We start from the raw sequence: 13,290 nt of genomic DNA, 5'->3' as shown, positions 1-13,290 counted from the left end.
CTCATTTGTCCAGTGGGCCCACTGTTTTTTTAGCAGGCTTCCTGCTTCTGATGTACATAAAACTTCTTTTTTGCTGTTACTTTTTGAGACTTGGCTAGCTGTTCTTCAAATTCTATTTTTACACTTCATTTGCTAGAGTTTATGCTCCTTTTTATGTTCCTCACTAGAATTTAACTTCCACTTTTTAAAGAATGTCTTTTTGCCTCTCACTGCTTCTATTACTTTGTTGTTTAGCCACAGTGGCACTTTTTGGTTCTCTTACTATGTTTTTAAATTTGGGATATACATTTAAGTTGAGCCTTTATTATGGTGTCTTTAAAAAGTTTCCAGGCAGCTTGCAGGGATTTCACTTTTGGTGCTGTACCTTTTAAGTTATTTTTCTCCTCATTTTTGTGTAGTTCCCCTTTCTGAAATTAAATGCTACGGTGTTGGGCTGCTGTGGTATTTTCCCCACCACAGGGATATTAAATTTAATTATATTACGGTCACTATTACCAAGAGGTACAACTATATTCACCTCTTGGACCGGATCCTGTGCTCCATTTAGGGCTATATCAAAAATTGCCTCTCCTCTTGTGGGTTCCAGGACTAGCTGCTCCAAGAAGCAGTCATTTAAGGTGTCAAGAAGCTCTATCTTTGCATCCTGTCCTGAGGTGACATGTACCCAGTCAGTTTGGGGATAGTTGAAATCCCCCATTATAATTGAGTTTTGTATTTTAATATCCCCTCTAATCTCCCTGAGCATTTCACAGTCACTATCACCATCCTGGTCAGGTGGTCAGTAGTATATCCCTATCACTATATTCTTATTATTAGAGCATGGAATTATTATCCATAGAGATTCTGTGGTAGAGTTTGGTTCATTTAAGACTTTTACTTATTTGATTCTATGCTTTCTTTCACATATACTACCACTCCCCCACAAGCATGACCTGTTCTGTCCTCCTGATACATTTTGTACCCTTTGGATACATAATAAGAAATGCTACTATGTAGGTTGTCTTTCAGTTGCACCTTCCTGTATATTTTAGGTGAGGTAATCTTAGCAAATAGACACTCTCTACATTGTAAATGAGACATTGCTTTAAGTTATCCTTATGGAGTTACCTTCTCACTAAATCTCTGATTCCCCCTCCAACCTTCTCACTGACAAACTGACCGTCCAAATGGATCTCTTTGCCTATATGTAGTCCCAATTCATTAGGGCCCCATATGATTGCAATAGCCCACCTGAACACAGGGATCTTGTAAGATCAAGTCCCAGCACTGTTCACTCTGTGGTGAGCACAATCTAACAACTGTGAAGTCCCAAGTGGCCATAAGTCAGTTAAGATGATGAGGGTGGCATGTACTGTATTTATCCTCATTAGATGAAAGGGTAGGAAAAGTTTAAAAAAAAACCCCTCTCTGTTTTTTTTCAACAAACTGATTATGACACAATTCACTGTTTGCAATGTTCGTGCTTAAAAATTACTCTCCAGGCACTGTTGTTAGAAGTAAATACTGAGACCTTCTTCTCATAAGATGGGCCTGTATTCATATATAAGCACAGTTAACACCTAGTTGAAATAATCTTGTTGTATCCATTAGGTGATGGAATTCCAGCAATAATTTTCATAGTAGATCATAGAATAACAAAGAGAACAAAGAAAAAGTAATTTACTAGAGTTTGTTAATATGAATCTGTGTTCTTCTTGCTATCCATGTAAATGTTGTTGCCTGCATTGAGATCTTCACATTTATCATTCATCTTCAGTCTTCTGCCATGAAGTTATAGGGTTAGGTCATCCCCTCCACTAAGGGGATGAAAACAACTGAAGACCCACTGAAATAGCTCATATTTTGTCGGCAGACATAACGTACCTTCCCTCTCCCTCCAGCCCACACTTGCAACTCTGTGGAAGCCCTTATCTCTCTCTGACCATGCTATCTTGCTGTGTTACAGCCTAGGCTCCCAGCTAGGCTAAAACATGGCCTGCTAACAGTGCTTTGTATGTGTTAACCTGCATCTTAATGGGCCTTTTCAATCATGTTAAGCTAACTCAATTGAGCTAGCACAATTGAAACATCATTTTGCCCATCAAGGCACGCCCACTGTGTTTGGGTCCCCATTGATTTGTGTGTGTGTAGGGGGAGGGGTTTCATGCGTGTGGAGAAGGGGACACAGCTAGGGAAGTGCTGTTTTATGAAGCATTTCCCTCCCCCACAGTCTTGCAGTAAGACACTGCTGACCCTGTCCATATTGAATTGAATCCTGTTTTGAGTTTGCAGCTTCCTGAGAATCAAATGGGTTTAGGAGCAAAGTTCCTGAAGGAGATATGCTCCCATGGAAGACAGGTGGAAACTGGAGAATAACGTGGGCACAATGCTTTCGCACACATACTTAGGCCCACAATGGAGGCCCAAAATTTGGGTGAATAAAAGAAAAAAAAAGTCAGCTGATCTTTCTTTTAGTCAGTATGTCAATGCACTGACTGACGGACAGCTGATCTGAGAGCAACTTTTCTTGCTGAAATAATATGCACTGTTACACGTGAAATTTCATATGCATGCCTTGATTTTCTTTGAGCTGCAGATTTTAGCTATGTTGCATTTGAAACATGTCTGTACTGAATTCCTACTGAGCATTAAGCAGGAGCAGGTCATAGTAATCCAAGCTTCTTAGCACAGTATAGCAGTAAAGTGATGTCCTTCTGAAAACCATCTGACCACTTAACTCCTAATTGCTCAACATTCATTTGGCTGGTTTCAGAGTAACAGCCGTGTTAGTCTGTATTCGCAAAAAGAATTTGGCTGACAAGCTTGAAAATCATGAATACTCTAAAGTACTAATCACAAGTACTCCCAGGATGTAAAGGGGAATGATGCAACATTAACAGATAGTATAGAGGACACATAAAAGTGATCAAATTTCATACCATATCATGCAATTCTTATCTTCAGTGATTTGGGTGTGTGGGGGGATTATATTAATATGAATTTACATACCAAATTTATCTTTTTCCTGGGATTATCTTGTATATATTACCCATTAAAAATTTCATGGAGTATGTTTCCCAATAGATTTGCCTCCCATGCCTGTAGTTCTCAGTTTCTCTCTCCCTCTCTTATTAATTAAGTCTGTTAAGCTGCTTCTGTGATTTTTGAATAAAGGATGTCATGCAAAATGATTCTATGGTTTTCTGTTTTAAACAAACCCAGTGATAGATTTATAATCAGAAAAATGTCCATATAAAAATTCTGAACCTGGTCCATGTTGTTCTCAGGAACCCTTTCTTCATTCTCTGGTCTGTTTGGTTTTGTTTTTCTCATAGCAGTTTGCAATTTAAGTTGCTGAAAGCTCAGACTTTTGTGAAGGATAGGCACAAATACATTGTAATAAAAGGAGCTCATGAGTTTCCCAAACAAGACATTTATATTAAGGGAGAAAAAATATCTCTGCCTTGCAGCTTAAAATGAAAATCTGACAGACTTTATTTTTTATGACCTTTTCCCCCCCATGTATAGGGCAGGAGAGGATTGGACAGAAAATCCTGAAACTTATGAAGTCAGTTTCTATAAACGGAGCTTGGATAATGACAACTATATCTTCACAGCTCCATACTACAACAGTAAGTCATCACTAGTTTGACATTTCAGAGGTGACTGGCACAACATAAACATTCATGGATGTTTTCCGTCTTACCAGTTGAGTTAGCTATTTAAAGTGGCATAGTTCATAGTTCAGAACAGGTTTCAGAGTAGCAACCATGTTAGTCTGTATCTGCAAAAAGAAAAGGAGTACTTGTGGCACCTTAGAGACTAACAAATTTATTTGAGCATAAGCTTTCATGAGCTACAGCTCACTTCATCGAATGCATAGTTCAGAACAGACATTCCAACAGAGTCTGCCAGTTCATTGGGGGAAGCAGCTCTAAAAAAATGTCACTCTGGTTTGGAAACTGTCATCACAATCAGTCATCCATCCCAGTAAAGCTATGTTTCTCTGCATTGTTTCTCTCAGTGACTAGCAGGCTAAAATGCATGTTGGTTCTATATTTTGTTAGTTAATTGGGCTTGAAAGGTTTCTGTAGATTTCTCAAAGGCAGAGTTTCTTGTGTGAAGGAAACTACAGTGACAGTGTATCATACTGTCTGCAAGAGTCTCAGTTCCATATATTGACATCGGAGAGGGGATCCAAGAGCAACCTTATATAGCTGAGTTCCCTAGATCGCGTCAGTGTCAGAGCTAGCCATCCATGGGGTAACCAGGCCCAAAGGGAGGTGCAAGGTGGCAAGGAAGGCTTGAAGTTTCATGACTGCTTTAGCACCACACTATTTATTTTTTCCAAAATGAGCTCGGATAAGTGCAGTCACAGAACTGTGTGGTCCTGAGAGCTTTTCTTCTGCATGGAGCCCAGACAGTGTCACTGATTTATTTAACGCTTCAGACCATTGAGTTTGGATTATTTTACAGATCAATATTATTCCACTGAAATGGTTTCTGTGACCTTTTGTAATACTTAAAACTTAAATATCCACAATAATAAACTGGTTGATGAGAAGAGATGCATCACTGATGCACATTAACCTTGTAATGCTCCTCTGAAAGCAGATGCTGCTGTGAATTAGATACTCTTCCCTCTTAGAGGTGGTATTTTATTGCAATTATTTTATATACAAATTTATTATTGCAATTTTCAAAAAATACTAGCCAGGTAGTAAAATGGCCTGCTTCAAAACCTTTATAGGAATCCTGTTCCTTTGAAAACTCTCGGGATTTTTTTTTACTTCATTTTCCATATTGAACAGTGCTGCCAGCAGGTTAGCCTGTCACAGTACCAGTCATTATTTACTGAGTGTTGTTAGTGGGCTGCACACTGTCCAGTGACTAGAAGACTGCATGGGCTCTGTTCTAATGACCATACAATCTCTGGCCCTAATCCTGCATTTCATGGGGCTGCTCACATGTGTAAAATTAATTACGGTTGTGTTTGCAGAATCAGGGTCAAACTAACTACACAGAACAGTGAAACTGACTGTACACACAGAGCTCTCAACTGTACAAAGTAAATAAAGAAGAGCAAAATATATTTTCCTCTAACTGTTCTGATTGTTCGTGATCCTAGGCATAGCTGGGGTAACTATTAAGTACAGTTAGTAAGTATAACATTTTCATATAGAGATTTGGGTTTGGGGATGATGGTTACCAGTTAAATAATGGTTAATTTCTTGATTGAACTTGCATTGAGGGGTAGGACTTCTTTATTTAGGGCCAAGAATAGGAAAAGATCACATCACTCTTTTTAACCTTTTGTTTTTTCCCTTACTCTCAGAAAGTGACGCCAGTAGCTATGAAACGGGCATTATGGTGAGCAAGGCTGTGGAAATAACCATTGGTGGAAAACTTCTTAAACCCGCAGGTAAGATGGAATGGTGCTGGTGCTCTAAATACACAAGTTCTTTTGTTGTTGCTCGTCACGAACACCCATAAGAAATATAACTGAAATCACAAAGCAGTCTCAGTCTTCTAAAATTCTTCTTCACAAGGCTTTTTAAAATTTTGCTGGTGAAAGTCTAGCCAAAGATCTGACAGTGTGTTAGTAAAGATATTTGGTTGATTAGAATGATGAAGGGCCTTGGAGGACAGATGACTGATCAGAAATACGATTTCTTTTAGTTTATCAGCTTCAAAAGTTAGACTTGTATGGTGAATTTTTCATCTGTTTTAGGATCTAGCCTTTCGTTGTTGCTGTTGTTTCCTTTCATTTTGCTAAATAGAATTTCCAGGGTTTTTTGTTTGTTTGTTGGTTTGTTTCAGTTGTTGGAATAAAAATTGATGCAAACCAATGGATGGAAAATTTCACCAAAACCACAATCAAGAGCCTGGTAAGGAATTGAGTGACTTCTGTTGAACTTCATTTGCTTTTTCTCTAAGCTATGAGGACAAACCGGTGCTTCCCCCTTCCGTGCAGGCAGCTCTGTATTGCAACTTCACAAAGGTCCACAGTTGCTGACTGATGGTGGTGTTTAAAGCATTTCAAAACACAATATGCATCTATTAAAAAGCAGCTGTATTTTTTCAGTTATGCACTTGTACATGTCTTGCATTGGAGGTTAGAATGTCTCAAGATTCAATAGTAACAATGAAGAAAAGAAAATGCACAACAATGTCATATGTCAGCCACTAGAGACAGTATTGTGTTTTTACAATGAGTCAAAACTCTCAGAAAAGCAGGGATGCCCGTGGCTGGCCCTTGCCAGCTGACTCAGAATCACAGAGCTCTGGCTCCAGGGCTGTTTAATTGTGGCATAGACGTTCAGGCCGAGCTCTGGAACCCTTCCACCTGGCAGGAGTTGAATGGGAATTTTTAAAGGAGTTGAATGAGAAGGGGAGAGAATTAGTGGCAGCTAGAAGGAAAAGTAAAGAAAGGATCTGGCACACCAGGGAAGTGGAGGAACAAGAAGTAGTAGAGGAGGAAACAGGCTCAATGAGCCAAAGCTGGTGGAAACCCAGACTCATGTCTGGCATGCTACTCCTGTCAGAACTGCAGCTCTACTGGTAAGCTGAGTCTGAAGAAACAGCTGCATGTCCATCACCATGAGCTGAAGGAAGCTGCTTGCCTGAAAAAGAGAGAAAGTGGATTTGTGGGTGTCAGTGAATGCAAAAGAGGCTGCACTGCCGTCTGGGAGCAGAGTAGCCCAACACACAATAGAAGGAAGAAAGGGTGTGTGTGTGTGAGAGAGAGAGACGGTGGGCTCAGAACAAAACTGGCATGTTCCTATGTATTTTGTATATATCTGGGAAAAAATACATAGGAACATACCAGTTTTTCACTTTAACTCTGTTCAGAGATGAAGGAGGTTCACCAATCTTCAGTTTTGGTAGCTTCTGTGCCCACCATCTCTCTCTCTCTCTCTCTCTCTCTCTCTCTCTCTCTCTCTCTCAGACACACACACACACTTTTTTCCTTCTATTATGTATTGTGTGTGTGTGCATATACACACACAAGGGCTGTCAAGTGATTAAAAAAATAATCATGATTAATCGCGCTGTTAAACAATAACAGAATACCATATTATAAATAACAATAGTAGAATACCAAACAATAATAGAATACAATAACCAAACAATAATAGAATACCAAATTTTAATATTTTTAATGTTTTCTAAATGTTCAAATATATTGATTTCAATTACAACACAGAATACAAAGTGTACAGTGCTCACTTTATTTTTATTATAAATATTTGCACCGTAAAAAACAAAAGACATAGTACTTTTCAGTTCACCTAATACAAGTACTGTAGTGCAATCTCTTTATCATGAAAGTTGAATTTACAAATGTAGAATTATGTACAAAAAATAACTGCATTCTAAAATAAAACAATGTAAAACTTTAGAGCCTACAAGTCCACTCAGTCCTACTTTAGCCAATCGCTCAGACAAACAAGTTCATTTACATTTGCAAGAGATAATGCTGCCGCTTCTTGTCTACAATGTCACCTGACTGTGAGAGCAGGCGGTCGCATGGCACTGTTGTAGCCGGCATCTCAAGATATTTACATGCCAGATGCGCTAAAGATTCATATGTTCCTCTATGCTTCAACTACCATTCCAGAGGACACGCTTCTATGCTGACAATGGATTCTGCTCGTTAAAAATCCAAAGCAAAAAGAAAAGGAAGACTTGTGGCACCTTAGAGACTAACAAATTTATTTGAGCATAAGTTTTCATGAGCTACAGCTGAAGTGAGCTGTAGCTCACGAAAGCTTATGCTCAAATAAATATGTTAGTCTCTAAGGTGCCACAAGTCCTCCTTTTCTTTTTGCGGATACAGACTAACACAGCTGCTACTCTGAATCCAAAGCAAAGTGGACCGATGCATGTTCATTTTCAGCATCTGAGTCAGGTGTCACCAGCAGAAGGTTGATTTTCTTTTTCTGTAGTTCGGGTTCTGTAGTTTCCGCATCTGAGTATTGTTCTTTTAAGACTTCGGAAAGCATGCTACACACCTCATCCCTCTTAGATTTTGAAGGCACTTCAGATCCTTAAACCTTGGGTTGAGTGCTGTAGCTATTTTTAGAAATCTCACATTGGTACCTTCTTTGCATTTTGTCAAATCTGCTGTGAAAGTGTTCTTAAAACAAACATGCGTTGGGTCATCATCTGAGACTGCTATAACATGAAATATATGGTCAAATGCAGGTAAAACAGAACAGGAGACAAACAATTCTCACCCAAGGAGTTCAGTCATAAATTTAATTAATGCATTCTTTTTTTAACAAGCATCATCAGCATGGAAGCATGTCCTCTGGAATGGTGTCTGAAGCATGAAGGGGCATAGGAATGTTTAGCATATCTGGCACATAAATACCTTGCAATGCCTGTTCTCACTTTCAGGTGACATTGTAAATAAGAAGCAGTCAGCAGTGTCTCCTTTAAATGTAAACAAACTTGTTTGCCTTAGCAACTGGCTGAACAAGAGGAAGGACAGAGTGGACTTGTAGCTCTAAAGTTTTACATTGTTTTGTTTTTCAGTACAGTTATGTAACAAAAAAAATCTACATTTGTATGTACACTTTCACGATAAAGAGATTGCACTACAGTACTTTTATGAGGTGAATTGAAAAATACTGTTTCTTTTAGCATTTTTACAGTACAAATTTGTAATATAAATAATAATATAAAGTGAGCACTTTACACTTTGTATTCTGTGTTGTAATAGAAATCAAAATGTTTGAAAATGTAGAAAAACATCCAAAAATATTTAATAAATTTCAATTGGTATTCTATTGTTTTTACAGTGCGATTAATCGTGATTACTTTTTTTGAGTTAATCACGTGAGTTAACTGTGATTAATCAGCAGCCCTTATATATATAGAACCATTACCAACCAAAAGAAACAAAGAGGGAATTAATAAAATCTATAAATAAATAAATCTACCCTGAGCAGAGTTTTGACCCCCCAGAGACAAGTGCAATGCACTCAGATATCGTGGTAATGGGTAGCAGTATAAAACCCTTTAGTAGACAGCCAGGCACACAGACAAAGATGGACATAAAAAACACCTGGGTTTGTCTTGAATCCAACTGTTTATACTTATGAGTTAATGAATATCACGTAATAGTACAGACTTTCTAAGAAACCATTCCCTAAAGATCATTATCCTTCTGTTTTCCAGTGCAACAGTGAACTTTGTGGCTGTGAAAGAGGGAGTATGGTAAGAATAAACCTAATAATAAAGACCTGGAAGAGAGGGAAGGGTCCCCTTTGTTCTTTGGGTCCATCAAAACTTGAGACCGCTGTTCTACCCAATTACTTTCTGAAGGTTAAAAACAGAAGCAGTGTTAGCAGAGAGTTGACAATCTTTTGTGTCTAGGAAGAGAGAAGTGAGGATTCTGAGGGAGATGCTAGTGTGAGAGAATGAAATGAAGTGATAGGCAAGGGAATCATTGAAATGAGACTATAAGAACTAAAGGGGAACAAAGAAGAAGAAAGAACATAATATGGGAGCGAGCAGTAGAAAATGGGGCAGTCGTGAAAAAGAAGGTGAGAGAAAAGATGGTGAAGCTTTTCAAAGAAACAGGTGAAGAGAAAGGAGAAGGAGCAAAAAAGAGGGGGGGGGGATAAGAGAAATTGAGGAGAGAGACTGTGAAAAGGTGGAAAGCAAGAACAGATGCACAATGTTTCACCTAGTGAATATTAGATCATAATTAGTTTCTCCTCTTTCTTATTGTATTTCTTTCACAGACCTCCTGTATGTTTTAATGGCCGGGAAGGCAGGGAAGCCTATGTTGCGCATGTGTAACCAACACACCTCCTGGGTGTGGTGCTCTGTCCCCTCTAGTGGCACCAAGACCACTTAGAGATTAATGAGTCTGCTACAGCCTTAGCTAAGAGCCATGTGGCTTTTAGCTCTTGCAGTAGAGCAGTGGTGGGCAACCTTCAGTCTGTGAGCCACAAGCAGCCCGTTACGGTTAATCCACTGGTGGGCCGCAAGACAGTTTGTTTACATTGCCTGTCCACAGGAACAGCCACCCGCAGCTCCCTGTGGCCGCGGTTCACCGTTCCCGGCCAATGGGAGCTGCGAGAAGCCTTGCGGGCCCACCACTGCAGTAGAGGCTCATGCACTAAACTTCAGAGGTCTCAGGTTCAATCCTGGCAACCGGGATCTGTTGCTGTTACACATTCATATTATATTAATATTGCTGCCTAGTTTGGATTCTGTATTATCAAATAATTTGAGGGAAAGAGATAGATGATAACCTTAAATCCACCATAATGCACACAGCACCCTCCAGCATGTGGGGATACTAAGCTTTCCCCTGCCTTTCTTCCCTCCATCCCTTGCTGAGCCAGGATTTGGGGGCACATGGCCCTAGAAACACTGATGGGTGATGATTTTACAGCTTCAGGAGCCCTAATGTTGTCAGGAACTCCTAATTCTCTTTTGTGCTTAAGCACCTTCCTCAATCAGGGCCTCTGTGAGTTCTCTTGTGGGGTTGGGAGAATGACTGTTGGGTGTGGGACCTATGGCTAATTGTCAAGCCAAGGCAGCAGCACTGCATCTTCAGGCCACAGGAAGATCAGTGTATGCTCTACACAGCAGTGGTTCTCAAACTTTAGCAACCCGAGGACCCCCAAACGCCCCGCTCAGCCCCAGGTCTCACCCCCACTCCACCCCCCTTCCCCCAAGGCCCCACCCCACCTCACCTCTGCCCACCGCCACTCCACCCTTGCCCCTCCTCTTCCCCACCTCTTTCTGGCTCCTCCCCCTTCCTCCCAGTGTCTCCTGCACACCGCTGAACAGCTGTTCCCCAGCATGCAGGAGGCACTTGGAGGGAGGAGGAGAAGTTGAGGGAGAGGGGGAGGAGTTGATCAGCAGGGCCTGCGGACCCCTGCAGTACCCTTGGGGACACCCAGGGGTCTGCAAACCCCAGTTTGAGAAACGCTGCTCTATAGTTAATCAATGGCCTTTCTGCCCCCAGCACCTGGCACCTGCAGGAATCCACCCATGGCACTGGGACAGCACTAGAGAAAGTGTGCTCTTAGCTCTATGTGGAACAGGTGCCTTAGATGGAGAAGAAGGGGTTCATCACCTGAAGGGGGTGAAAAAAAACCAGAGCAAAATAAAGTAAATAATGTGAAAATAATTATAGGCAGCAAGCCCAGGTTTGCTGTTTTAAAAGACTCCTACCACTAAAAGCTACAAATCAAATCGTCTCTAAGCGTGAGCTAAGACCAAATCAAAAGTTTCAGTCCCTTTATCTGAGCTCTGATCCATGTATGAAGTGGTTTTGTAAGGACGTAGCACTCTTAGGGCTAGTTAAGTATCCTGATCAAATAATTTACAAGAATAAGTTATATAAAATTAAGCCACAAGAGGGTTCCTTGCTCCAAATTCTACAACACTTATGGATTCAGGGCCATTGGCCTCATGTCCTAGAGTCCTGAACATAATCTCCCCTACTTATACTTTCTAAATACCAGGTATGAAGTCAGAAAACACCTTCCTCAGGTGTTAATGGGTGAAACAATAGGGTCAAGTTACTAGAGCAAAGGAATAATGAGTGTGTGAAGTTCTCCAAAAACTAATGTTTTACATGAAACCTCTAGGTCTTGAGAGTTGGAAACTATGTTAAACGTGCAGATTCTTTGTTGCCAAGCTGATTTCTTTTGAAAAGGGACACTCCAGTCCTGGTCGTATTGATTCTAAGATGTATCTGAAATGCTGAATGTCAACCTTTTCTCAGGGATTGTGTCTGGCTGCTTGGAAAGAGAACCATTTTCTGTATCTTTCCTGAAAAATATACTTTTTTTTCCTTGTGGTAGCACCTGGATTGTGTTGTTCTTGATGATGGTGGATTTCTTTTGATGTCGAATCAGGAGGAATATACCAAACAGGTATATGTGTTTTTAAATTCATGCATTTAAAGATGAGATTGACTCACTTCTCCATTAAGATAGAGCGAGTTTTATCATTAAAACCTAAGTTCACTACATAAAAACAGAGTGCGGCTGTTCATTGACCTCATTTCATTTTTTAAATCACAGTTATCAGAGTTTGAGGTGGTGAATCACAGCCTCATGTCCGAACCACAAAGAAAATTTGCAAATCTCAAATTTCATATAATTTGCTAGCTTTTATCACTGTCTTACTAGTGACTTGACATGTCTAGGCCTGCACTAATGTGGCTCTACTTATAGTGATTTAAGGGAGTGCATAAGAAATGGGATGAAGAGTTTGCACTGTTTCCCTGAGACAGACTGCTTGAAGCATAAGGATAATGTAGTGTAAGTGCCTGGAGCACAGAATTATTCTGTGTTAATGTATGAGAACATGAAGATGTTATATTTTTCTATGAAAAAATTAAATTTTTTCCAGTATCTTTTAGAGCTTCGGTAAAACAACAAAAATATTTTGGTTTTCAGTTGTTAAAAATGTCCATTTAATCAAAAAGCCATTTTTAATTAAAAAAAAAGTTCCTATGAAAAATTTTCTATCAAATCTAATTGTTACACTGAAGAATTATTGCATAAAGAATCTATTTCATGAGAATTCAACATATTATCATCACCATCTTTGTGTCTTGGTGTTAAGACATCACAGTGCAACATTGCAGTGCAATAGCTGTTGTTTGATGAGAGACAACTATAGTCAGTTATGTAATGAAAGGTAAGATCCCAGGTCAGCTGGAAAGCCTGAGCATGGGAAATTTTGATCTCTGGAGAAGATGGTGGCTCCTGTGTGGTGGGGTGCAGCAGCCTACTTCTCCTCAGAGCCAGAATTCAGGAATTACATGGTAAAGTCGTAAATATGCCACAGAACCATCTTTTGGTTGGTTCTGCCTTTTTCCACCTAGAAAAAAGAGGTAAGCACCATATAGGAGATACTGAGATAGCATGTGAACAGATTTGGGTAACTGTTGGTGGAATGAGTACAAACATTAGGGGGAAACACAAGTTACCATCTAATCACATCAAGAGTCAAACATTCAAAAATGGCCTTGGAATTTGCACCTAAAATATTGCACGTGCAGTCATTGGTTCATAGGGAAAAAACCTAAACACTCAAAGTAGATATGGAAATAGTAGATATGGAAATAGTTGATGCCCCTTTGAAAAATGAGTCTCTTATGGGTTTTATAATAATAATGAACCAAATCATGCAGCTGTAAATCAGGCCAAACTTCCCCTGAAGTCGTTTAGAGTTTTGCCTGAGTAGGTCTGAAAACAATTTATTATTTTAGAGAATGTAAAGTAAATGCAAAATGAATATAAAAAGAAAGACTTTTATACTTTATCA

General features: G+C 39.7%; 1 protein-coding gene across 2 annotated transcripts in view; it reads left to right on the top strand.

The window, feature by feature from the left end:
- Positions 1-13,290, top strand: part of CACNA2D1 (calcium voltage-gated channel auxiliary subunit alpha2delta 1) — a 683,143-nt gene that overhangs the window by 647,414 nt on the left and 22,439 nt on the right. The window contains exons 27-31 of one of the 2 annotated variants that reach the window (XM_073328631.1): positions 3,508-3,611; positions 5,315-5,401; positions 5,800-5,867; positions 9,166-9,204; positions 11,817-11,888. In XM_073328631.1, coding sequence (XP_073184732.1) covers positions 3,508-3,611; positions 5,315-5,401; positions 5,800-5,867; positions 9,166-9,204; positions 11,817-11,888 — 370 coding nt within the window. Of the gene's footprint in view, positions 1-3,507; positions 3,612-5,314; positions 5,402-5,799; positions 5,868-9,165; positions 9,205-11,816; positions 11,889-13,290 lie in introns of those variants that run through there. The other variant, XM_073328632.1, reaches the window with a different exon arrangement.

Source organism: Lepidochelys kempii, chromosome 1 (genome assembly GCF_965140265.1).
Source record: "Lepidochelys kempii isolate rLepKem1 chromosome 1, rLepKem1.hap2, whole genome shotgun sequence".
Lineage (NCBI taxonomy): Eukaryota > Metazoa > Chordata > Testudines > Cheloniidae > Lepidochelys > Lepidochelys kempii.
This window is presented reverse-complemented; position numbering and strand designations above follow the sequence as displayed.